Source organism: Chiloscyllium plagiosum, unplaced genomic scaffold, assembly GCF_037043375.1.
Source record: "Chiloscyllium plagiosum isolate Xiang-an unplaced genomic scaffold, Cpla_swu_hap1 HiC_scaffold_10, whole genome shotgun sequence".
Classification (NCBI taxonomy): domain Eukaryota; kingdom Metazoa; phylum Chordata; class Chondrichthyes; order Orectolobiformes; family Hemiscylliidae; genus Chiloscyllium; species Chiloscyllium plagiosum.
Genome location: NW_028270148.1, coordinates 78,604,898 through 78,631,883, shown reverse-complemented (window position 1 = coordinate 78,631,883; position 26,986 = coordinate 78,604,898). Strand labels below are relative to the sequence as shown.

The following is a 26,986-nucleotide window of genomic DNA, read 5'->3' as shown; positions in this document are numbered from 1 at the left end:
GGTTAGGGTGAGAATAACCTTGGGCATACCTAGATGAATTGTTTTAACACAGTAGGAAGTGAAATTTCGTGCCAATTTTCAGTAAATCGATTATATAAAAGGAATGACTAGAAACTGCATGTAACATTTTTGAAACATTTCATACACCTCCTGATAACTTGAAAAGCCATTGTTGTTCTCAATATTTGGCTATGCCCCCATGTGATTCTAAATTTCATTTCAGCAAGGATATCAGCAAGTGAAAATTAGCCATAGCAGATGAGGATTATAATAACTTTATAACTGTCACGTATGTACAAATGAAATGCTAATTCATTTACATTTTTCACCAGAATTAATCTCGATGCTAGAAAATCACCCAAACTTTCTCGAGCTAGTCAGGAGATATCAAAGTCTCCACGATTACCAATTAGGAAACCTTCCATTGGATCCCCAAGCTTAACTCGGAAGGAATTTCCTTTAGAAGATGTCACTCAGGTATGAAGCTGGATGGCTTTGTTTGATTCTTTACTGGAGTTATTCTTAATTCGTTAAAGCCATTAAGCCATTAATTCGTATTAAGTGCAAATTGACTTTCAAAATTTACTTTTAGTAAGTACATATATCGTGCAAAAGAACACAAAAAAAGAAAGGTCTTAAAAAAATGCATACTGCAAATGTTAACTGCGCATTGAAGAACTGTCTAGTCTTAAATTTGGAATGTGTTCAGATCATAGCTGTTCTTGTTAGAGAGTGAACATTAGCCTCTTTAAATCCAGTATGAATGTTAATCACTCAAAGATCAATTGTCAGCCTGACTTTGGTCAAAAGTATACCCTAACGTTGAGTTCAAATTTTCTACAGTTAAGCATTAAATTTAATAACAGTATATACCCTAACGTTGAGTTCAAATTTTCTACAGTTAAGCATTAAATTTAATAACAGTATAACATCGTATTTTGACAGAAAATATACCTGTTTTTTCAGCACAACTATCTTGCTCAAGTCACATCCAACATCTGGGGGACAAAGTTCAAGATTGTGGGACTGGCTTCATTTCTACCAAGTAATCTGGGTGCAGGTAGGAATTCAAAAATTATTATGCTGCTTAGTAACAGGTTTGGTGAATGGCCCTGTAGAATTCACCCAATTAATGGTATGAATAAGATATTACATATCTTAAAATATAATATGTTAGACCTAGTTGCTATGCAACTCTTATTCTCAGAGTGTTGTCTCTAATGATGCCTTGTAGACATACTGACAGAGTTGAAGTGCCAGTGACTGTTTCACTTTTGGTGCAAGTGTGGGTGATAATTGCAATGCAACTTGCTCTGTGACATGTGCAGGACAGGAAATAGTAGCTAGAGAAACTGTCAGAGTTTGAAACGCATGTCCCTTTACGGTTCAAACAGAACATCACCAACGTTGGTTGAAAGCAAGTGATGCTCAATGGACTTTGTATTTAAGAGACATGGTGGGCACTGCATGTAATTTAACTAATTAAAAGTTCAGGTGATTTAGTGGTGGTAGATAACAGTGATTTAGTGATGGGGAAGAAAAACATTCAGTTTTGTTCAGTATAAACACTTCTGGATATTAACTAAACACCTCAGTTCTTTAAGGGTTCTTGTGAGGCATCACTACTGTCCCTACCTCTGGGCCAAAAGACTCAAGTTTAAGTCCCACCTGCTCCAGAGATGTATAATAGCATCTCTGAACAGGTTGATTAAGAAATATATTTTGAAAATAATTTAGTTCTCAGGGGCCCTTGTGTGTATGCCTACTTCTGTTGCAGAAGGCTTGGGTTCAAATCCTACCTGCTCCAGATACTGAGAGCATCTAACACCTCTGATCAGGTTGATTTAAAAATAAACTCAGTACTTCCCAGTGAGCTATTGACTTCTGGGTAGGGAAAGTTGGTAACCAAAGTTTCCACTAAGTTATAGACTGAGAATAAAACTCTTGTAAATCTCTGAGAGTCTTACTGTCTCACTCAACCTAAGGATATTGATGTGTTAAACATGGTAGAAGAGGATTAATCCTCCATTCTTCAGGTGGGAAGTCAGAGAAAGCAGTAGGTATTTCCTATTTGTGGCAGAGGCAAAACTACCAGTGTTTTTTTCTAGAGTGAAATGACTAACTCACATTGCATGATCACAAATTAAGATTATCGAACAGTGTTTTCATAATTGTGGACATACAAGCAGTAGAAGAATGAAGTGGAGATGTGGCCACTTCCCTAGCTAAAATGAAACAAAGCATGGGTTTGACTTTATCCTTAACAGGACAGAACAAAATAGAAATAAAGTATTTTTGAAATTGGATGAAACAGAACTAGATATTGAAATGGCTTTGGAGATTCTATTAAAATTTACGTAGAGAGTTTATAAAAAGGATGACTTGATGGGTCAATCTTACATAAAGTTAATAAGATGGACAATTAGTCCATTGAAGAAAATATCATGGTTATATAAAAGGCTAAAGACCAGAAAGTCTAGAAATTCCGGAGTCTGTGCTGGAGTTAATACCATTAGCTTGTTCATGAACCATTCGACACAGATCTTTGGTTTTGACAGCAGTTCAATTTCATTGTAATGAACATCTTTTAGAACAAATGGCTGTTACACAAAAGATTAAGGTTTGTAGGGAGAAAATCGTTTCCAACAGAGATTTCAAAATCAAATGGCCCTGGTTGCAAACACCTGGGTATCAACGGTATTGCTGAAGGACTTTTAATAGATTTTGAATCAAGGGAAATTGGTATGATATCTGACAACAATTGAATCCCAGAAATCCACAAGATTTCCAGGATGACTCTAATACTATTAGGAAATGTCCAAGAATAAAGTTAAGTACTTTGAGTAACTCGTGAAACAGATAGTTTTGACGTTGAAAATATTGTGTTTGTGGCCAAAGACTTAAGTCAGTCACTAAATATATTAGCTTTTACATCATCAGTTGATGTACTAAGTGATGGTTGTACCTCAACTGGGTGTGACATCAATTGGGTAAACTTTATTTGGATCCCCTGGGCAAAGCAAACAAAACAGGGTCTGAAAATATGAAAATTGTTCTCGATTTGGGCATGGTAATTTGTTGCCATCTTTAAAGCAAAAACTTTTCCCCTTTGAAATTGCAGTACAGTCTTATTTTGCAAGAACTGATGTCATCTATATTGACATACCATTATACTGAATAAGCCTATAAAGGAAAAAGTGAAAACACTCTTGGAATCGAAGAATGGTAGGCATTTATGTTTGGTAAAGTGCTAAGCTTGCAATTTTTGGGATCTGGACATTATTGTCTTGAAGAAATATGGAGTTTCCTGTCAATAGTCCAGGAAGTGTTACTGGCGTCTGCAGGCATGAGTCTAGCTGATAAGATTACCAAATGGAAATCACATAAATGATTTACTCATCCTCCTCACAAATGAAAGATACTACTAAAAAGCAATTGGAGTTGGTGATAAATGATATGAATCCCTGGTAAAACAACAGATCACATCACAATATGATACATGCACTGCATGTTGTAACATACCAAGCCCTGTTGTAAGTGTTTCTTTAGCCTGAGAATTTAATGACATAACAGTCATGGATCAGAAAATATGAGATGATGATCAGAATTTTGTAGGTATGGTGGCCTGGTTTAATATCTTCACAGTGATTAAAATATCGGATGTAGCATAGTGGACAAAGTCACAGAAAGCTGAGTCAGTGCAGGCATTGAGTCAGCAACAAAATTCTTAATGTAAAATCTCATTTTTCAGAATATGTGTGAAAATGATTAAGATTAAGCAATGGCTTGTGTGAAAGAAACCATGCAATATTTCTTGAAATGTTACACAATATACTGGCAAATCAGCTGAACTGTAAGCTACAGAAGGCATTGGCATGGGCAGTATATGCAAAAAATTCTTTCTAGGTGGTTGGGGGTTCATAGAATCAGAGATCTCTCAGACAGAAAATGGTCCTTAAACCATTTGCATCCACACTGGTCAAAAAAAAACTCACCAATCTATTCTAATACTATTTTCTAGAACTAGGTTCTTAACCTTGGCAGTGCACATCTTTTTTCTATGGGCATTATTGGCCACAGCAGCATTTATTACCCAGCCCTAATTATCCAGAGGGCAGTTCCATGAAGGACATTAGTGAACCAGATGGATTTTTCCAATGATCAACAATGGTTACACAGTCACCATTAGACCCTTAATTACAGATGTCTTTTGGGCAGCACGGTGGCACAGTGGTTAGCACTGCTGCCTCACAGCGTCAGAGACCCAGGGTTCAATTCCCGCCTCAGACGACTGACTGTGTGGAGTTTGCACCTTCTCCCAGTGTCTGCGTGGGTTTCCTCCGGGTGCTCCGGTTTCCTCCCACAGTCAAAAAATGTGCAGGTTAGGTGAGTTGGCCATGCTAAATTGCCCATAGTGTTAGGTAAGGGGTAAATGTAGGGGAATGGGTGGGTTGTGCTTCGGCAGGTCGGTGTGGACTTGTTGGGACCTGTAAGTAATCTAAGTGTGTCAATCATATTGCTGTGGTCTGGAATCACTTGTAGGCCAGATCATGTAAGCACCACAGTTGCCTTCCATGAAGGTCATTAGTGAACCAGATGGATTTTTCCAATGATCAACAATGGTTACACAGTCACCATTAAACCCTTAATTACAGATGTCTTTGAATTCAGATTCTACCATCTAGCATGGCAGGATTCAAATTCTGCTCCCCAGAACATTACAAGGGTCTCTGGATTAGTAGTCTGGTGATAATGCCACTCGGCCATCACCTCCCTTTAATACTTCTTAAAACTTATTGGATTTCTGCCTCTTTCAGGCAGAGTTGCAGATTCCTACCACCCTCTGAGTGAAAAAAACTTTTCTTCACATCTTTTCTAAATCTTATGATTTAAGCTAAATCATAGCTTAAATCTATGTCCCCTGGTCATTAATCCCTGCATCAAGGTGAAAAGTTTTTTTCCTGTCTATGCTATCTATGCCCCTCATACATTTTTACATCTTTAGTGTAACCCCTCTCAGTCTCCTCTGCTTTAAGGAAAACAGCTGCTGTCTATCCAATCTCCCTTCATAACTAAAACTCTTCAGCTTAGGCAACATCCAGATAAATCTTCTCTGCACCCTTTGCATTGCTATAATATCCTTCCTAATTTTGGATTCCAGACCTGTACTCAGTACTGAAGCTATGGTCTAACCAACATTTTTTCTCCGAACACATCTCCCTGCTGTTAAGCTAAGCTCTGGCTCGACAACAAATAAAGGCAAGTATACCATATGCCTTCTTAATTAATTTATCCACCTATCTACCTTAAGGGACCAGTGTACATGCACACCTAAGTATCTCTGATCCTTGGTGCTTCCCCAGGTCCTAATGTTCGTCATGTATTCCTTTGGCTTGTTTGTCCTGCCCAAGTGTATAACCATTTATCTGGATTAAATTCCATTTGTCTCTATTTAGCCAATCTGACCATATCACAGGAACATAGGAATTTGGATCAGGAGAAGGCAATTCAGCCCTTTCAGCCCACTCTGCTGTTCAACACAATCATGGCTGATTTTATCCTGGTTTCAATTTCACTTTCTGCCTCCTCTCCAATATCTGTTTCTCCTTTTTTTTAAAATCAGAAACATATCTATTTCTTTCTTGAACTTGTTGATTGATTCTGGCTCCACTGCACTCTGGGGCAGTGATTTCCACACATTCTCAACCTTGTGAGAGTAGTAATTTCTCCTCCTCTCAGTTTTGAACCTATATTATCTCACATGGTATATCCATGACCTGTTGTTCAAGCTGTCCCTCAAGGAGAAACATCTGTTCAACATCCATCTTATCAATCCCCTTTGCATTTTATATACCTCAATCAGATCCACCCTCATACATCTGAACTCCAATGAGTACAAAGCCTAAGATATTCAACTGCTTTGTGAATCTTCTCTGAAATGCTTCCAGTGCACCGCTTCCTTCCTCAAATACGGAGACTAAACGTGGACACAATATTCCAGATGTAATCTCATGAATGCTTTATAATTGTAACACCACTTCTTTATTTTTATAATCCAGTCCTTTTGCAATAAATGCCAGGTTTCCATAGGCCTTTCTTATTATATGTTGCACCTGCATGCTCACTTATTGTGATTCATGCACAAAGACGCCTAAATCTCTCTATGTGACACACTTTGAATCGGCTTACCACTTAAATAATGATTTGCCCTTTAATCTTTCAGGTTAAAATGGATAATCTCATACTGTCACACATGAAACTACATCTGCCAGATTCTGGTCCATTCTCCTAGCCTATTAATATCCATCTGTAAATTCTTATCTTCTCATCTCTGCCTGCTTTCCCATCTATTTTAGTGTATCCACTAACTTTTCTATATTACATTCTGTCCCTGCCTGCAGATCACTTCTATATATTGTAAATTGTTGAGGTCTGAGAACTGAACCCTGCGGCATTCTGTGAGTTACGGATCGCCATCCAGAAAAGGACCTAATTATCCCAACCCTCTGCTTTCTGTCAGTCAGCCAATCTTCTATCAAAGTCAATATTCTACCCTTAATCCACACAAGTCTAATGTTTTGGATCAATCTTTTATGTGGCAACTTGTCAAATGCCTTCTGGAAGTTTAGATATACTACATCTACTGGGTTCCCATTATCCACCTTGCTGGTTACATCCTAAAAGAAGTCCAGCAAGTTTGTCAAGTATGACTTGCCCTTCATGAAACAGTGCTGATAACTGGTGAACTGAGCTTTGTTTTTCCAAATTTTTTTTGGTAAAGCTAACAAAGCAGGACTTATACAATTAAAAGTAAGGCCTTATTGTAGTGTTGTAGAACAGAGAGACCTAGGGGTTCAGGTACACAATTCTTTGAAGTTTCTGTCACAGATAGATAGAGTGGATAAGAATGTGTTTAGCCTACTTGCGTTCATTGCTCACAAGGGGTATAGATAAAATGAATGGCAGGTATCTTTTCCCTAGAGTGGGGTATTTCAAGACTGGGGTGAGAAGAGAAAGATTTTTTCAAAATCATGAGGGACAACTTTGTGTGGAATGAACTTCCAGAGGAAGTGATAAATGTGTCTCAACGTTTAAAAGACGTTTAGATAAATATGTGAATAAGAAGTGTTTGTAGGGATATGGTCCAGGCAGAGGCAGGTGGGACTAACTTCATTTGGCATTATGGTCAGCAAGGTAAAAGTTGAAGTTCTAAATTGGAGAAAGGCCAATTTTGACAGTATTAGGCAAGAACTTTCAAAAGCTGTTTGGGGGCAGAGGTTAACAGGTAATCTACGACTGGAAAATGGGAAGCATTCAGAAATGAGATAACGAGAGTCCAGAGAAAGTATATTCCTGTTAGGGTGAAAGGGAAGGCTGGTAGATGTAGGGAATGCTGGACGACGAGAGAAATTGAGGGTTTGGTTAAGAAAAAGAAGGAAGCATATGTCTAGTATAGACAGGACGGATCGAGTGAATCCTTAGAAGAGTATAAAGGGAGTAGGAGTATACTTAAGAGGGAAATCAGGAGGGCAAAAAGGGGATATGAGATAGCTTTGGCAAATACAGTTAAGGAGAATCCAAAGGGTTTTTACAAATACATTAAGGACAAAAGAGTAACTAGGGTGAGAATAGGGCCTCTTAAAGATCAGCAAGAGGGCCTTTGTGTGGAGTCGCAGGAGATGGGGGAGATACTAAACGAGTATGTTGCACCAATGTTTACTGTGGAAAAGGACACGGAAGATATAGAATGGAGGGAAATAGATGGTGACATCTTGAAAAATGTCCATATTACAGAGGAGGAAATGCTGGATGTCTTGAAATGTATAAAAGTGGATACATCCCCAGGACCTGACCAGGTGTACCCTAGAACTCTGTGGGAAGCTAGGGAAGTGAATTTTGGCCTCTTACTGAGATATTGTAGCATCGCTAGTCACAGGTGAGGTGCCAGAAGAGTGGAGGTTGACTAACGTGATGCTACTGTTTAAGAAAAGTGGTAAGGGACAAGCCAGAGAACTATAGACTAGTGAGCCTGACGTCAGTGGTGGGCAAGGTATTGGAGAGAATCGTGAAAGACAGGATGTACATGGACATGTAAATTCCTGAAGAAGGGCTTATGCCCGAAACGTCGATTCTCCTGCTCCTTTGATGCTGCCTGACCTGCTGCGCTTTTCCAGCAACACATTTTTAAGCTCTGATCTCCAGCATCTGCAGTCCTCACTTTCTCCTATGTATTTGGAAAGGCAAGGATTGATTAGGGATAGTCAACATGGCTTTGTGCGTAGAAATTGTGTCTCTCAAATTTGACTGAGTTTTTTGAGGAAGTAACAAAGAGGATTGATGAGGGAAGAGCGGCAGATGTGATCTATATGGACTTAAGATTTGGAGATGCCGGTGTTGGACTGGGGTGTACAAAGTTAAAAATCACACAACACCAGGTTATAGTCCAACAGGTTTACTTGAAAGCACACTAGCTTTCGGAACGTCGCACCTTCATCAGGTGATAGTTCCTTCATCGGATCACCTGATGAAGGAGTGACGCTCCGAAAGCTAGTGTACTTCCAAGTAAACCTGTTGGCCTATAACCTGGTGTTGTGTGATTTTAAACTTTATATGGACTTAAGTAAGGCATTCGACAAGTTTTGCCATGGGAGGTTTGTTAGCAAGGTTAGAATCTTTGAGGAGAAAGTGAGGTCTGCAGATGCTGGAAATCAGAGCTGAAAATGTGTTGCTGGAAAAGCGCAGCAGGTCAGGCAGCATCCAGGGAACAGGAGAATCGACGTTTCGGGCATAAGCCCTTCTTCAGGAATGAGGAAAGTTTGTCCAGCAGGCTAAGATAAAAGGTAGGGAGGAGGGATTTGGGGGAGGGGCATCGGAAATGCGATAGGTGGAAAGAGGTCAAGGTGAGGGTGATAGGTCAGACTGGGGTGGGGCGGAGAGGTCAGGAAGAAGATTGCAGGTTAGGAAGGCGGTGCTGAGTTCGATGGATTTGACTGAGACAAGGTGGGGGGAGGGGAAATGAGGAAACTGGTGAAATCCGAGTTCATCCCTTGTGGTTGGAGGGTTCCTAGGCGGAAGATGAGGCGCTCTTCCTCCAACCGTCGTGTTGTTGTGGTCTGGCGATGGAGGAGTCAAAAGACCTGCATATCCTTGGTGGAGTGGGAGGGGGAGTTGAAGTGTTGAGCCACAGGGTGGTTGGGTTGGTTGGTCCGGGTGTTCCAGAGGTGTTCTCTGAAACGCTCCGCAAGTAGGCGGCCTGTCTCCCCAATATAGAGGAGGCCACATCGGGTGCAGAGGATGCAATAGATGATGTGTGTGGAGGTGCAGGTGAATCTGTGGCGGATATGGAGGCCCCTCTCCCCCTTCACCTCCCTCCAAGGTCCCCCTCCCCCCTCACCTCCCTCCAAGACCCCCCTCTCCCCTCACCTCCCTCCAAGGCCCCAAAGGAAACTTCCATATTCGCCACAGATTCACCTGCACCTCCACACCCGATGTGGCCTCCTCTATATTGGGGAGACAGGCCGCCTACTTGCGGAGCGTTTCAGAGAACACCTCTGGGACACCCGGACCAACCAACCCAAACACCCTGTAGCTCAACACTTCAACTCCCCCTCCCACTCCACCAAGGATATGCAGGTCTTTGGACTCCTCCATCGCCAGACCACAACAACACGACGGTTGGAGGAAGAGCACCTCATATTCCGCCTAGGAACCCTCCAACCACAAGGGATGAACTCGGATTTCACCAGTTTCCTCATTTCCCCTCCCCCCACCTTGTCTCAGTCAAATCCATCGAACTCAGCACCGCCTTCCTAACCTGCAATCTTCTTCCTGACCTCTCCGCCCCCACCCCAGTCTGACCTATCACCCTCACCTTGACCTCTTTCCACCTATCGCACTTCCGATGCCCCTCCCCCAAGTCCCTCCTCCCTACCTTTTATCTTAGCCTGCTGGACAAACTTTCCTCATTCCTGAAGAACGGCTTATGCCCGAAACGTCGATTCTCCTGTTCCCTGGATGCTGCCTGACCTGCTGCGCTTCTCCAGCAACACATTTTTAGCAAGGTTAGAACTCATGGAATACAGGGAGAACTAGCCATTTGGTTACAGAACTGGCTCAAAAGTAGAAGACAGAGGGTGGTGGTGGAGGGTTGTTTTTCAGACTGGAGGCCTGTGACCAGTGGAATGCCACAAGGATTGGTGCTGGGTCCACTACTTTTCATCATTTGTATAAATGATTTGGATGTGAGCATAAGAGGTATAGTTAGTAAGTTTGCAGATGACACCAAAATTGGAGGTGCAGTATTCAGCAAGGAAGGTTACCTCAGATTACAACGGGATCTTGACCAGATGGGCCAGTGAGCTGAGAAGTGGCAGATGGAGTTTAATTTAGATAAATGAGAGGTGATGCATTTTGGGAAAGCAAATCTTAGCAGGACTTAGGGAGTGTTCTAGGGAGGTCCTAGGGAGTGTTGCTGAACAAAGGAACCTTGGAGTGCAGGTTCATAGTTCCTTGAAGGTGGAGTCACAGGTAGATAGGATAGTGAAGAAGGTGTTTGGAATGTTTTCCTTTATTGGCCAGAGTATTGAGTACAGGAGTTGGGAGGTCATTTTGCGACTGTACAGGACATTGGTTAGGCCACTGTTGGAATATTGCATGCAACTCTGGTCTCCTTCCTATCGAAAATACGTTGTGAAACTTGAAAGGGTTCAGAAAAGATTTACAAGGATGTTGCCAGGGTTGGAGGATTTGAGCTATAGGGAGAGGTTGAATAGGCTCAGGCTGTTTTCCCTGGAGTGTCAGAGGCTGAGGGGTGTCCTTATGGAGGTTTATAAAATCATGAGGGGCATTGGATAGGATAAATAAACAAAGTCTTTTCCCTTGGGTGGGGGAGTCCAGAACTAGAGGGCATAGGTGAGAGGGGAAAGATATAAAAGAAACTTGAGGGGCAACTTTTTCGTGCAGAGGGTGGTATGTGTATGGAATTAGCTGCCAGAGGAAGAGGTGGAGGCCAGTACAATTTCAACATTTATAAGGCATCTGGATGGGTATATGAATAGGAAGGATTTGGAGGGATATGGGCTGAGTGCTGACAGGTGGGACTAAATTAGGTTGGGATATCTGGTCGGCATGGACAGGTTGGTCCGGAGGGTCTGTTGCCATGCTGCACATCTCTATGTCTGTATGACTGGTTGGACCAAAGAGTCTCTTTCTATCCTGCTTGACATTTTGTCTCTATGTTTATTTACCTCCCTAAAGATTGATTCCAGCAACTTACCCACTACAGAAGTCAGACTAACTTGTCTGTAGTTTCCCACTATCTTCCTATGTCTTTTTTTGAATAAGGGTGTCACACCAGCAATTTTCCAATCTACTGGTACCTTTCCAGATCCCAGAGAATTTTGAAAAATCATAATTAATGCATCCACTATCTCTGCTTCTTTTGGGTGCAGGCAGTCAGGCCCCATGGACTTAACTGTCTTTAATCCCATCAGTTTACTTAATACTTAATAGAATAAGATTAGGGTCAATCAAAGACGTAGTGGGAAGTTGTGTGTCGGATCTGAGTACATGGGGAAGCGCATAATGAATACTTTTTGTCAGTATTCACATTGGAAAAGGGCAATGTTAATGAGAATACGGAGATAGAGGCTACTAGATTAGATGGGATTGTGGCTGACAAAGAGGAAGTTTTAGCAATTTTGGAAGATCTGAAAATAGTAAGACCCCTGGACCTGATGGGCTTTATCCTTGGATTCTCTGGGAAGCCAGGGAAGAGACTGCAGAGCTTTTGCCTTTGATCATTGTCGAAGGAGTAGTGCCAGAAGATGGGAGGATATCAAATGTTGTTCCCTTGTTTAAGAAGGGGAGTCGGGACAACCATGGCAATTACAAGACCAGTAAGCTTAATTGTGTTGTGGGTAAGGTGCTGGGAAAGGTTTTAAGAGACAGGATTTATAATCATCTTGAAAAGGATAATTTGATTAGGGAGAGTCAGCACGATTTTGTGAAGGGTAGGTCGTGTCTAACTAACCTTATTTAGTTTTTCGAGAAGGTGACAAAACAGGTGGATGAAGGTCAAGCGGTTGATGTGGTGTATATGGGCTTCAGTAAGGCGTTTGATAAGGTTCCACACAGTACGGCTATTGCACAAAGTACGGAGTTTAGGGATTGAAGGTGATTTAGCGGTTTGGATCAGAAATTGGCTGCCTGAAAGAAGACAGAGGGTGGTGGTTGATGGGAAACATTCATTCTGGAGCTCAGTTACCAGTGGTGTGCCACAAGAATCTGTTTTGGGGCCACTGCTGTTTGTCATTTTTATAAATGATCTGGGTGTGGGCGTAAATTTGCAGATGACACTAAGGTAGGCAGAGTTGTGGGTAGTGCCGAAGGATGTTGTGAGTTACAGAGGGACATAGATAAGATGTAGAGCTGGGCTGAGTAGTGGCAAATGGAGTTTAATACGGAATGGTGTGAGGTAGTTCATTTCAGACGAACTAACAGGAATGCAGAGTACTGGGCTAATGTGGAATTTTTGGTAGCTGAACAGAGAAATCTCGGTGTTCGAGTACATAAGTCCCTGAAAGTTGCCACCCAGAGTGATTCCCAATTCCTTCACCTCCGCCGCATCTGCTCCCAGGAGGACCAATTCCAATACCGAACAACCCAGATGGCCTCCTTCTTCAAAGACCGCAATTTCCCCTCAGACGTGATTGACGATGCTCTCCACCGCATCTCCTCCACTTCCCACTCCTCTGCCCTTGAACCCGTCCCTCCAATTGCCACCAGGACAGAATCCCACTGGTCCTCACCAATACCCCACCAACCTCCAGATATATCGTATCATCCTTCGTCATTTCCGCCACCTCCAAACAGACCCCACCACCAAGGATATATTTTCCTTCCCTCCCTTATCAGCGTTCCGGAAAGACCGCTCCCTCTGCGACTCCCTCGTCAGGTCCACACCCCCCACCAACCCAACCTCCACTCCCGGCACCTTCCCCTGCAACCGCAAGAAATGCAAAACTTGCGCCCACACCTCCCTCCTCACTTCCCTCCAAGGCCTCCAAGGATCCTTCCATATCTGTGACAAATTCACTTCCACCTCCACACACATCATTTACTGCATCCGCTGCACCTGATGTGGTCTCCTCTACATTGGGAAGACAGGCCGCCTACTTGCGGAACGTTTCGGAGAACACCTCTGGGACACCTGGACAAACCAACCCAACCACCCCGTGGCTGAACACTTTAACTCCCCCTCCCACTCCGCCAAGGACATGCAGGTCCTTGGCCTCCTCCATCGCCAGACCATGGCAACACGACGCCTGGAGGAAGAGCGCCTCATCTTCCGCCTAGGAACCCTCCAACCGAAAGGGATGAATGCAGATTTCTCCAGCTTCCTCATTTCCCCTCCCCCCACCTTATCGCAGTCCCAACCCTCGGATTCAGCACGGCCTTCTTGACCTGCAATCTTCTTCCTGACCTCTCCGCCCCCACCCCCTCTCCAGTCTATCACCCTCACCTTGACCTCCCTCCACCTATCGCATTCCCAACGCCCCTCCCCCAAGTCCCTCCTCCCTACCTTTTATCTTAGCCTGCTTGGCACACCTTACTAATTCCTGAAGAATGGCTTATGCCCGAAACGTCAATTCTCCTGCTCCTTGGATGCTGCCTGACCTGCTGCGCTTTTCCAGCAACACATTTTTCAACCCAGATTGATAGGGTTGTTAAGAAAGCATATGGTGTGTTGGCGTTTATTAGTAGGGGAATTTCGGAGCCATGAGATCATGCTTCAGCCGTACGAGACACTGGCAAGGTCGCACCTGGAGTATTGCGTGCAGTTCTGGTCACCGCATTACAGGAAGGATGTGAAAGTTTTGGAAAGGGTTCAGAGGAGATTTACTAAGATGTTGCCTGAGGAAAGGCTGAGGGAACTAAGGCTGTTTTCGTTGGAGAGAAGTAGGTTGAGAGGTAACCTAATTGAGACGTATAAGGTAATCAAAGTTTGTGAGAAGATTTGTAGCTCGGGTGCTCATTGTTGTGGTTCTGTTCGCCGAGCTGGGAATTTGCATTGCAGATTTTTCGTCCCCTGTCTAGATGACACCCTCAGTGCTTGGGAGCCTCCTGTGAAGCGCTTCTGTGATCTTTCCCCCGGCATTTGTAGTGGTTTGAATCTGCCGCTTCCGGTCGTCAGTTCCAGCTGTCCGCTGAAGTGGTCGGTATATTGGGTCCTTCGTAGCCACACACACAGATGACAAGCAATATGAATTCGACTGGGACAACACTACTATTATAGGACAAGCCAAACAGAGAACAGTTAGGGAATTCCTAGAGGCAGGGCACTCATCCACAAATTCAATCAATAAGCACATCGACCTGGACCCAATATACCGACCACTGACAACCGGAAGCGGCAGATTCAAACCACTACAAATACCGGAGGAAAGATCACAGAAGCGCTTCACAGGAGGCTCCCAAGCACTGAGGACGTATAAGGTAATCAGATCGGGTGGACAGTGAGAGCCTATTTCCTCAGATGGTGAAGGCGAAAACGAGGGGACATAGCTGTAAATCGAGGCGTGATCGATTTAGAACAGATATCAGGGGTAATTTCTTTACTAGAGGCGTGGAATGGTCTGACTGCAACAGTGGTAGACTCAGTGATGTTAAGGGCATTTAAATAGGCATTGGACATAATAATGGAGTAGTATAGGTTAGCTGGGCATCAGAGTAATTTCACAGGTCTGCGCAACATTGAGGGTGGGAAGGGTCTGCACTGCGCTGTAACGTTCTATGTTCTATGTTTCTCCCTAGTTATAGTAACTTAACCAAGTTACTCTATAGTAACCACAATTTTAGGGAAGAAATTGTTATCTTGCACTGTGAAAACAGAGACAGGATATTGGTTTAATGCCTATGCCATTTCTAAGTTTCCAATTATTACCTCGCCAGTGTTGTACTCTAAAGGACCAACATTTACTTTCACTATTCTCTTCCTTTTTACATAATTATAGAAGCTTTTGGTACAAGGACATATGTTTTGTACTAGTTTCCTTTCCTAGTTCACCTTAGCTTTTTTTTAAATTTCACTTATAGTAACACTTTACTGACACTTAAAATTCTTCCAATCCTCCACTGTGCCACTAACGTTTGGAGTAATGATATGCCTTTATGTTATTCTTGACTTCCTTGTTAAGCCAATGATAATTTTTCCCGTTTTTACAATCCCTCTTCCTCTCAGGAATAAATGTTATTTCGTATTTAAGTTATTTAGTATTTAGTATCTCCCTAAACATTTGCCACTGTACTTCAACTGTCCTGCTCTTTAATATAATTGCAAAATCTCTTAGCCAATTCCTTCGTCAGGCTAGTGTTAAAATGCAACTCCGTCTTCGCTCTTTCAATCTGAATTTGAAACTCTGGCTTGTTATGGTCACTCCTTCCATGAGGTTCCTTAATGACCATTTATCAATCGTTCTTCGTTACATGATACCAAATCTAAAGTTACCAGGTCTCTAGTTGGCTCCATGACATGGTGCACTGAGAACCATGAACCTTTTTTTGCAGCTACCCGTGCCAAGTCAATTAATCCAACCAATATGCCCTCCTCCAGAAATACTGTCAGGAGCCTGTAAATTACCCCAACCAAGGCGTTTCTTCCCTTTTCCATCCAGACTGATTCAACATTTTGGCTTCTCGTGCCAATATCATTTCTTAGTATAGCCTTAATGTCATCCTTCATCAGTCAAGCAACTCCACCTTCTGCTCTTTCTTGAATATCCTTTCAGAATATTAAGTATTCTTAGACACTTAACTCACAGACACTTAACTCTTTTGTAACCACATTTCATCAGGTCTTACCCATTTCTCTCTATTTAAGCCATCAGTTCATCAACTTGATTCTGACTAGTTTAGGTTCAAGGTTTTAATATAAGTTATATTGGTTTGCCTTTCATTTTTAATATTTTCTTGTGCACTACACTTTCTATACTCTCTATCCTTATTTCTTAATCCTGATGAACCTGAGCTTCATCTTTATCATTTGCTCCAACTTACAATTCACATTTTGATCTTTTATGATTCCTTTCCTCACGATGGTTATTAAACTGGTCTTGTCTGTTTATCCTATTAACTTATACCTTCTGCTCACTTTCTGATGAGTTGCTTTGGTTTTCATCCCCTGCCTTATTAGTTTAAATCCACCCAAGTGGCATTAGCAAACCTCCCCAAAAGGAAGCTGGCACCCCTCCAGTTAAGATGCAACTTGACCTTTTTGTACAGGTCCCACCTGCCTTGGAAGAAATCCCAATGATCCAGAAATCTGAAACCCTCCCTCTGAATCAACTCATTAGCCACTTGTTAAAATGTACTATCTTCCTATTCCTTGCCTCAATATCACTGACATTGAGAGTTATCGCAAGATTACAATCCTGGAGGTCCTGCTTTTCAACTTACGGCCTAGCACCCTGAACTGTCCTTGCAGGACCTTGTCACCCTTTCTGCATATGTCATTGTGTACCACGAATGCTAGCTTTTCACTGTCCCACTTCAGTATGTCCTGAGCATGCTTGGTGATAGCCTTAACCTTGGCACCAGGGAGGCAAGACACCATCCTGGAGTCTCGTTTGAAACCATATAATCACATGTCTATGCCTCTAACTATTGAGTCCCCAGCTACCACTGCTTGCCTGCATTTCGACCTACCCTGCTGTCCAACAGAGCCAGTTATGGTGTCACTGTTCTGGCTACTGCTTTTGTCATGCACTGATAGGTTGTCCCCTGAATACCACCTAAGACGGTATATTTGTTCGAAAGGAGAACAGTCACAGGGAGTTCTGCACTAACTGTTTGCCCCTTGTGACCATTACTCATCTATCTACCTCAATGTTGGGTTGGCCACCTCTTTCAAATTCCCCTTTTGGCCTCCTATGTGTGTCCACATGCTGCTCCAGTTGATTGAAGTGATCTGTTAAGAGCTGCAGCTATACACACTACCTGTAAATGAAGTCACCTGGGACTGTTGAACTCTCCCAGAGTTGCTACATGTCAAAGGTAGACCATGTGACGGCCCTGACCGCCATTTTCATCTTCTAGTTAATTTATTAAAGTATGTATATATAACCCCTTCCTTATTTTATTAGGTTTTAGCTAATTAGGTGGTCACTTGAGCTAATTTCTCACTAAGCTTCGCACAGGTAGTATTCCATTAACAAATAAAAATCAAATATTTTCTACCCTCATTCTGTATCGACAGAATTCCCATGATTCTAAAACTTAAAGGGTTAGAAACTTATAAGGTCTGAGTTAATTAGGTAAACTTAGCTTCACTTATAGTAATCCTTAATAGGCAGCTGATTTCCTATTCCTTTATCACTAAGATTATGGAAAAGGTTAGCTGTAATTGAGTTCCCACTGCTCTAAATCCATTGGGATAAGAAAGGGTTAACCAGTATTTGTCAGGTGACCCACACTTACCAGTCCAGAGCCCCTCTCATCTTTTGAAGCTATGACTCAGCAGGAGCTGCCCTGGAAATTCTTTTGATGTTCCTGCAGCAGCTTATTGGTTACCGTATCCTTGCCTCTTAGCTGCTGCTGCTGCTGCACTAGAGTTTCCCGACTGCTCCTGGATACTGCTCCAAGCTACGTGACCTGTAAAGACTGGATCTTAATCCGCACTGTGCTAGATTTACAGGCTTACTGTGTCCTCACCTTCTGGCTGCTGCTATGGGGTTTCACAACTGCATCTGGATGCTACTCTAAGCTAAATGCCCTACATATCCTTCTGTAAGTATCCTCTCACTATTTGCCAGCCCACCAATTTTTGTATCATCTGTGAACTTATTGATGAACCTTCCTGTACTCAAGTCAAGTCGTTTATATAAACTACAATAGCAAGAGTGCCAGCACTGACTCTTGTGGGATCACAATGGACATAGACGTCCATCGCATTGTGTACTATTTACAACCATCACCCTCTGCTTCCTGCCATTCAGTCAATGTTGGATCCAATTTGTCAAGTTTTCTTGAATCTCATGGGCTCTTAGCTTTGGTATTAGTCTCCCATGTGGGACTTTACCAAAAGCCTTGTTGAAGTACAAGTAGACCACATCAAAAGGGTTGCCTTAATTGATGTACCAAGTCACCACTTCGAAAAAATCAGTCAAGTTGATCAGACATGACCTCCCTTCAGCAAAGCCATGCTAATTGTTCTTGATTAATCCCTGCCTCTCCAAACACAGATTAACCTTAAAGTTAAAATTGATTTCAACAGTTGGCACACCATTGTAATTTCCTGGTTTGACTCTTGTTCCTTTCTTGAATAATAGTACTATTTTGTTGTCCTTTGTGGACGGAGAGAATTGAACATTTTTGCAAACACACCTGCTAAATTTGTCCCTTGCCTCACTCAACAACCCAGCTTGCATTTACTACAGCTCTGGAGATTTTATCTACTTCTTGGCATGCTAAACCACTCAGAACATCCTTTCTATCTACACTAATTTCTCTATTTGTGCCATTGATCATCTCCAATAAGAAGCAATCTAACCACCGTTTCTCAACATTCAATGGTGTTACTTTCATTGAATCCCCTGCAATCAACATCCTAGGGTTACCATTGACTAGAAGTTCACCAGGACTCACCACATATACATAGTGGGTACAAGAGTACATCAGAGGCTAGGAATACTGTGGCGCATAACTCATTTCCTAATTTCTCAAAACCTGACAACCATCTGCAAAGTACAAGTCAGGAATGTGATGGAATACAACTGACTTGCCTAGATGGCTTCAGCTCCAATAACACTCGAGAAGCTTGACAGAATCCAGGAAAAAGTAGCCAGCTTGATTGACAGCACATCCATAAGCATCCTTTCCCTCCATCGCATTGTGTACTATTTACAAGATGCACTGCAGAAATTCACCAAAGCTCCCTACACAAAACCTTCCAAACGCACGATACATTCCATATCGAAGGATGAAGGCAGCAGATATATGGGAACACCACTACCTGCAAGTTTTCCTCCAAGCCACTTACTACTCAGACTTGAAAATGTATTGCCATTTCTTCACTGTCACTGGGTCAAAATAATTTCCTCCTTACTGACATTGTGGATCATCTTGCAACAGCAGTTCAAGAAGGAAGTTCTCCACCACTTTCAAGGGCAAGTAGGAATGGGCAGTAAATGCTGGTGAGTTGGTGAAAGTCCATAACCCACAAATGAATAAAAAGAAAAAAAAGAGACAAGTAGTAATAGCTTGGCAGCGGAGAATAGAAAAGTGGATAACCATAAAAAATTGTTCCAATGTTGATTCTTGGGATACATTTAGGAGATAACAATCACGTACGAATTTTTGACAGATATCCATTATTATTATTATTTGTTCACATGATGTCAGTATTGTTGGCTAGGCCAGCATTTGTTGTCCATCCCTATGTGCCCAAATGGCAGTTAAGAGTCATTGTGGTGGTTTCAGATTCACATGTAGGCCAAATTGTGTAAGGATGGTTGACTTCCTTCCCTATAGTATATCAGTAAACCAAAAGCTTTTTAGGGCAATTAGTGGTGGTGACATTAGGCCAGTTCTCTATTCCAGACTGATATTGAATTCAAATTTCACCATCTGCCATAGTGGGATTCAAATCTGTTTCTTGGGCTGAGATTCGATATTATGAGCCCAGTGACATTACCAATGCACCATAACCTCCTCATAAATAGGAGCAGAATCATACAGTACAGAAGAGGCCCATTGGCTATCGAGTCTGTACAACCAAAAATAGGTTATATTTACTCTAATTCCATTTACGAACAGTTGGTCCCTAGCCTTCTGTATTATGACATTTCATGTGCTCATCTAAGTTGTTTTTTCAAAAGGTTGTATGGTTACTTGCGTCAACTGCCTTCCCAGGTAGTCATTCCAGGTCACCACCATCCTCTGGATTAAAAATATTTTTCTCAACTCCCTGCTAAACCTTTTACCTTTCACCTTAAAAATGTGCCCCTTTGTTATTGATCTGCCAACCAAGGAAATAGCTGCTTTCTACCCACCCTGTCCACATTCCTCACAAATTTATACAGAATAACCTCGATCATCTGAAGGAATCGGGCGGGCAGTATTTCATTCGGTTGATCGAATGACGGATAATCGAATGCCTGATAACATTGTTAGCCAAGCATTGGGACTTTGCAATCTTGTCCGGATAATCCAAAATTCGGATAAATGAATGCCGAATAATTGAGGTTCCTCTGTACATCTCTATCAGTCCCCTTCAACCTTCTGTACTCCAAAGAAAATGACCTGAATTTATCCAGCCTGTCTTCCTTGATCTCTTCTGGCAAACCTACTTCTCATCTTGCTAAGTTAGCCTTCACCCCACATGCTACTATCTTTTATAACATCTGTCATGAGGGGCCTTACTGAAATCCATACAAATTTCATCAACTGAACTATCCTCACCCACGTACTTCCTCAACAAATTTAACCAGATTTGTTTGGCATGCCGTCACTTTGCCAAAACCACACCGATTATCCCTAATGAAACATTCTCCCTCTAAGTGGAATACATTTTCTCCAGTAGTTATCCTAACACTTGTTAGACTCGGTATTCTTTAATTCTTTGGTTTATCTCTACCATAATTCTGAAAAGTGGAACAACATTAGCTTCCCCCAGCCCTCTGGCACCTCCCTTAATACCAGCGAGGAATTAATAAGTTTGGATCAGGGTACCAGTGATGTCCTCCCTCTTCCACAGCAGTCTGGGATACAGCTCATTGCACCTGGGAATTATTCTACTTACAGCCTGCCAGAACTTTCAATGCCTCCTCACTCCCTATATCAGAGAGAGATATCTCAATGTGAGAAAATGGGCCATAGCTTCTCTCGGACAACTGATTGAAGTAGAATTTCCCACGATTAAGAGGTGGCTGCTGATAGAGTGGAAGAAGAGGTGATAAAAAAAAACAAACCAAAAGTTAAAGAACTGAATAGATTCAGAATTGGCTTGCCTGTAGAAGGCAGAGGGTAGTGTGGAAGAGTCTATTTCTGGCTGGAGGCCCATTATTTCCACAGGGACTTCTACTGCTTCTGAGACATTTAAATGATTTGAATGAAAATGTAACTGAGTGGATTAGTAAGTTTGCAGATGATATAAAGTTCGATAGAGTTGTGGATAGTATAGAAAGTTGTCAAAGGATACAGTGGTATTTAAATCAGTTGCAGATATGGGCTGAAAAGTAGCAGATGGAGTTTAACCCAAGGATGTGTGAGGTACCGCACTTTGGGAGATCAAATGTTAAGGAAAAGTATAAATTAGTGGCAGGACCATGAACAGCAGATGTACAGAGGGATCTTGGGGTTCACAAGCACAGCTCCCTGAAAGACACAACACAAGTAGATAGACTGGTAAAGCAAGCGTATGGCATCCTTGCTTTTATTGGTTGGGGAATTGAGTACAAGAGTCAGGATTTCATGTTGCAGCTTCATAAGACTTTGGTTATGTCACATTTAAAATATTGCATTCAGTTCCGGTTGCCATATTACAGGAAGGATGTGGAGGCTTTGGAAGCATCCAGAAGAGCTTTACCAGGATGCTTCCAGGATTAGAGGGTATGAGCTGTAAGGAGTGGCTAGAAAAACTCAGGTTGTTTTCTCTGGAGAGGTGGAGGATGAAACTTGATAGAAATTTATAAAATTATGAGGTGCCTAGATAGGGTTGACAGTCAGAATCGTTTTTCCCAGAATTGCAATGTCTAAGACTCAGGGTGTGCACTTAAGGTGAGAGGGGGAAAATTCACAGGAGATGTGAGGGGCAAATGTTTTACACAGAGAGTGGTAGGAGTCGAAAATTGCTTCCAAGAGTGATAGTTAAGGCAGATATGCATTTATGATTTAACTTGCTCTGATTAATCTCTGTCCTGTGCTCAACCTTCTGTTTTATATCTCTACTGTTTTGGATCCCACCCCACTGCCAAACTGGTTTACATCCTCCCAAGCAAATCTCCCTGCCAGAATATTGGTCTGTCAGTGTTGTACAGGTCACCACTACTCCAGAAGAGATCCCAATGAGTCTAAACATCTTATCTGGAAAAGTACAGCAGGTCAGGCAGCATCTGAGGAGCAAGAGAGTCGATGTTTCGAGTATAGGCTCTTCATCAGGAATGTGGGGGTGGCCCAAGAGGGCTGAGAGATAAATTGGTGGGGGTGTGGAGCTGGGGGTAAGCTAGCTGGGAATCCAATAAGTAGATGAGGGTGGGGAGTGGTGATGATAGGTCAGAGTGGAAGGTGGAGCAGGCAGGTGGGAAGGAAGATGGACAGGTAAGACAGTACAAGAGGGTGGTGCCGAGTTGGAGGGCTGATCTAGGATAAGGTGGGGTCATGGGAGATGAGGAAGCTGGTGAAACAACATTGATCCCATGTGGTTGGAGGATCCCAAGGCGGAAGATGAAGTCGTTCTTCCTCCAGGTGTTGGGTGGCTAGAGTTTGGTGGTGGAGGAGGCCCAGACCTTGCATGCCCTTGGCAGAGTGGGAGGGGGAGTTAAAATGTTTGGCTACAGGGCGGTGGCGTTGTTTAGTACGTGTGTCCTAGAAATATTCTTTGAAATGTTTCACAAGTTGGCGTCCTGTCTTCCCAATGTAGAGGAGACCACTTCGAGAGCAACAGACACAGTAGATGATGTGTGAGGTGGTACAGGTAAATCTCTGTCGGATGTGAAAGAGGTGAGGGTCCTCATCTTCCACCTCACCAATCTCCGGACACAATGTATCATCCTCCGTCTTTTCTGCCAACTACAGACCCCATTACCAGGGATATATTTCCATCCCTAGCCCTATCTGCATTCCACAGAGATCATTCCCTCCGTGACTCCCTTGTTAGGTCCATGCCCCCATCAACCCACCTTTCACTCCTGACACCTTCCCTTTCCACAGCAAGAGGTACAAAATTTGTGGCCATACCTACCCCCTCACTGAGGGAAATATATCTCTGGTGGTGGGGTCTGTTTGTAGGTGGTGGAAATGGTGAAGGATGATGTGTTGCATCCAGATGTTGGTGGGGTTGAAGGTGAGGACCCATACCTCCTTCCCAAAGGATCCTTCCACATCACTCAGAAATTTACCTGCACCTTCTCACACGTCATCTACTGTGTCTATTGCTCTCGATGTGATCTCCTCTACATTGCGGAACATTTCAGGGAACATTTCTGGGACACACACACTCAACGATCCCACTGCCCATGGGCGAACATTTCAATTCCCCCTCCCACTCTTCCAAGGGCATGCAAGGCCTAGGTCTCCTCCACCGCTAAACTCTAGCCACCCGATGCCTGGAGAAAGAATAACTCATCTTTCGCCTTGGGACCCTGCAACCACATGGGATCAATGTAGATTTCATCAGTTTCCATATTTCCCCTCCCCCCACCTTATCCCAGATCCAACCCTCCAACTTAGCACCGCCCTCTTGAACTGTCCTACCTGTCCATCTTCCTTCTCACCTTATCTATTCCACCCTCCACTCCGACCTATCACCATCACTCCCCACCTTCATCTACCTATCACATTTCCAGCCACCTAGCTCCCAGCACCATCCCCCCTGCCATTTATCTCTCAGCCCTCTTGGCCGCAAACCCCTACCCCACATTCCTGATAAAGAGCTAATGCTTGAAACGTCAACTCTCCTGCTTCTCTGATGCTTTTCCTGTCCCACACTGTTACACTCTGATCTCCAGCATCTGCAGTCCTCACTGTGTCCTAGTGATCCCAATGATCCAAGAATTTAAATCCCTGACCCCTGCACCAGTTCTCAAGCCTCACATTCATCTGGCCAATCCTCCTATTCCTACTCTCATTAACATGTGGCACAGGAATTAGTTCAGAAATTACTACCCTTGAAGTCCTGCATTTTAACCTTCTGCCTAACTCCCTATAATCACTCTTCAAGACCTCATCACTTTTCTTCCCAATGACATTGGTACCAATATGTACAACAACTTCTGGCTGCTCATCCTCACCTTAAAAATTTCATGCAACTGCTCAGAGATATCCTTGACTTAGCACCAGGGAGGCAACACACCATCCTGGAGTCTGGATTGCAGTCACAGACATTCCTGTTTGTGCCCCTGACTAACGAATTCCTTACTACTAATACTAGCTTGGACGTTGCCTTGATCTTGCTGTACAGCAGAGCTAGTCGTGGTGCCACAGGCCTGCTGCTGCTGTTATACTCTTCTGAGAGGCTACTCGCCCCAATATTATCCAAAAGTGTGTAACTGTTAGAGAAGGGACCCATCTACCTGACTGAACCTGTGGTGTGACCACATCACTCTAACTAGTGTCTATCTCACTCTCTGCCCTGTGTATGCTCCTCAGTGTGTATGATTGCCTGTCCAACTGAACTGTGTGCTGCAGCTGGTCAGACTTCTGCACACATAGTTGTCAGGGATACTGGACTGCTCCCTGATCTCCCAAATCTGGCAGGCCTAACTGCCATCTCTATCCCTTCATGCTAAGACAAGGCAGAGAATCTTACCTTCCCTCTTTATTGGTTGCCCTCCTCACCGAAGCCTGATATTCACTAAAGCCCACACTTAAGCCTCAAGCATCAGTTCACCTCCAAAGCAGTCCTTCTCAAACTGGCCAGTCCAAAAATGGCCATTCTGCTACAGCTTGCCTCCTTTTTTATTTATTCCTGGGCAGTCAGTGGTGACTGAGCTGACTCCTGGAATCCTCCTCAGTCGCTTCTGTTTTAATCCCTTTTGGATTGCAAGTGCACATCTACCTATACATTAGTGGTGAGGGCTTTTGCTTTTACCACCCTTACAGTCAGTGAATTCCAGATTCCTGCTACCTGCATAACTTGAATATTATGACGTGCCAAGTGCTTATCTAGGTAACTTTTAAAGGATGTGAGACAATTGGCTCTACCGTCCTCCCAGACGATCATCACCCACTGGACTAAAAAGGTTTTCCCCCACATACCCCCAAACCTCCTGACTGTTGAACTTGTACCACCTCGGGACTAACCTTTCATTGAATCCCTACAGTATGGATGCAGGCCATTTGGCCAATTAAGTCCACAACGACCCTACAAAGAGCATCCTGCTGAGACCCATCCCAGCCCCGCATCCCCACGTGTCCCATGGCTAATCTACCTGGCCTGCAAATCTTTGCACTGTGGGAAGAAACCAGACCACCTGGAGGATACCCACGCAGACATAGGACAATGTGCAAACTCCACAAGCGCATTGCCTGATGGTGGAATTGAACCTAGACAGCAGTGCTAACCACTGAGCCACCATGCTACCCTTTCAAACAAAGCAAACAGCTGCGCCTTATCCAATCTATTCATGCTCCTTATAATCTTATACACCTCTATCAGATAGCCCCTCATTCTTCTCTGCTCCAATGAAAACAACCCAAACCTATCCAACCTATCCTTACATTTTAAATTTTCCATTCCAAGCAATATCTTGATGAACCTCCTCTGCACCCCTCCTGTGCAATTGCATCCTTCCTGTATTATGGTGACCAGACAGTAATCGTGCTGTTATCTCATCAAAGTTCTATACAATTATTTCTAGATATTTTACCGAATTCAAGTTCCACTATCTTCCATGGTAGGATTCTAACCTATGTACCTGGATTATTGGTCCAGCAATAACGCCACAATGCCAAGATTGTTCCTTGAATTCCAATTCACTTGTAGTCCTGAATAGCATGGTTTCCCAATTGCTTGTTGACCTGGCTAGTTGAACTTGCTATCATATCTGCTTCCATCACTTCTGTTGGCAGTGTGTTCCAGGCACCTACCATCCTCTTTGTAAAATAAAATTGTTCAATTATCTCTTTAAACATTTTCCCTCTCACCTTATACCTATATCCCCCAATATTTGACATTTCCACCGTGGAAAAAGAAGACTCTGACTATCCATGTATCTCTTAATTTTGCATGTAGCAAACTTTGTTTTAACAGACACCTTATGAACTGGCTCTCTCAATAATTTGGCAAACATGATATCATTCAAATACAGCAGAGTTTACTGAATTATTCTGTGAAATTTTTATAGTTTTTAATTTATTACCTTAGTGTCAATATGCATGTTGTTCAATTGAATGGCCTCATAAAATATCAACAGTTCATTCAATTTCAAGTTGATTTATCCTCAAATGCTGCTATCTAACACAATATCTGAGCAGTCAGTTGAGGGTGCATGTGAGAATGCGCTTTTTTAAAATATAGTCCCCACAATGTGAAAACAGGCCCTTCGGCCTAACAAGTCCACACTGACTCTCTGAAGAGTAGTCCACCCAGACTCATTCCCCTACATTTACCCCTGACTAATGCACCTAACCTACACATCCCTGACCACTATGGGTAATTTAGCTTGGTCTGTGGGAGGAAACCGGAGCACCTGGAGGAAACCCACGCAGACACGGGGAGAATGCGCAAACTCCACACAGAGAGTTTCCTGGGTCCCTGACGCTGTGAGGCAGCAGTACGTTTTATTTAAGTCAAAGTTGCATTATTATTTAAGTGAGTTATGCTTTAAATAAAGTATAACAGTGATGTGTATACATGCTGCATTATGTTGCTATTAATTATTGTGTGTTTTTACATTGATTATGTGGACCTCTTCATTGTCCAGAATATTTGATCAACTAGCAGACTCCTGGTCCCACAGGCACCCATTAATAAAAGATTTGCTCTACTTCTACAAGGTCATCCCCTCAACCTTCGAAGCTGTCGTGAAAACAATCCATATTTGACCAATCTCTCCAATATGTTCCAATCCAGGCAACATTCTGATAAATGTTTTTTGCATTCTCTCCAAACTCTCTGCATCCTTCCTGTAGTGCAATGATCAAAACTGCACACAATATTCCAAACGTGGCCTAATTAAAGTGTTATAATGCTGCAACATATCTTATAGTCTTATAGTCAAAACTCTGAGTGACAAAAGGCAACCATGCCAAATGCCTTCTTTACCACCTT

At 42.9% G+C, this 26,986-nt stretch overlaps 1 protein-coding gene across 2 annotated transcripts in view; it reads left to right on the top strand.

Annotated features, from left to right (window-relative positions):
* tulp4a (TUB like protein 4a) overlaps window positions 1-26,986 on the top strand; it is a 392,269-nt gene that overhangs the window by 309,339 nt on the left and 55,944 nt on the right. For both annotated transcript variants that reach the window (XM_087991477.1, XM_087991476.1), the window contains 2 exons: window positions 333-477; window positions 967-1,060. In XM_087991477.1, coding sequence (XP_087847603.1) covers window positions 333-477; window positions 967-1,060 — 239 coding nt within the window. The remainder of the gene's footprint in view (window positions 1-332; window positions 478-966; window positions 1,061-26,986) is intronic.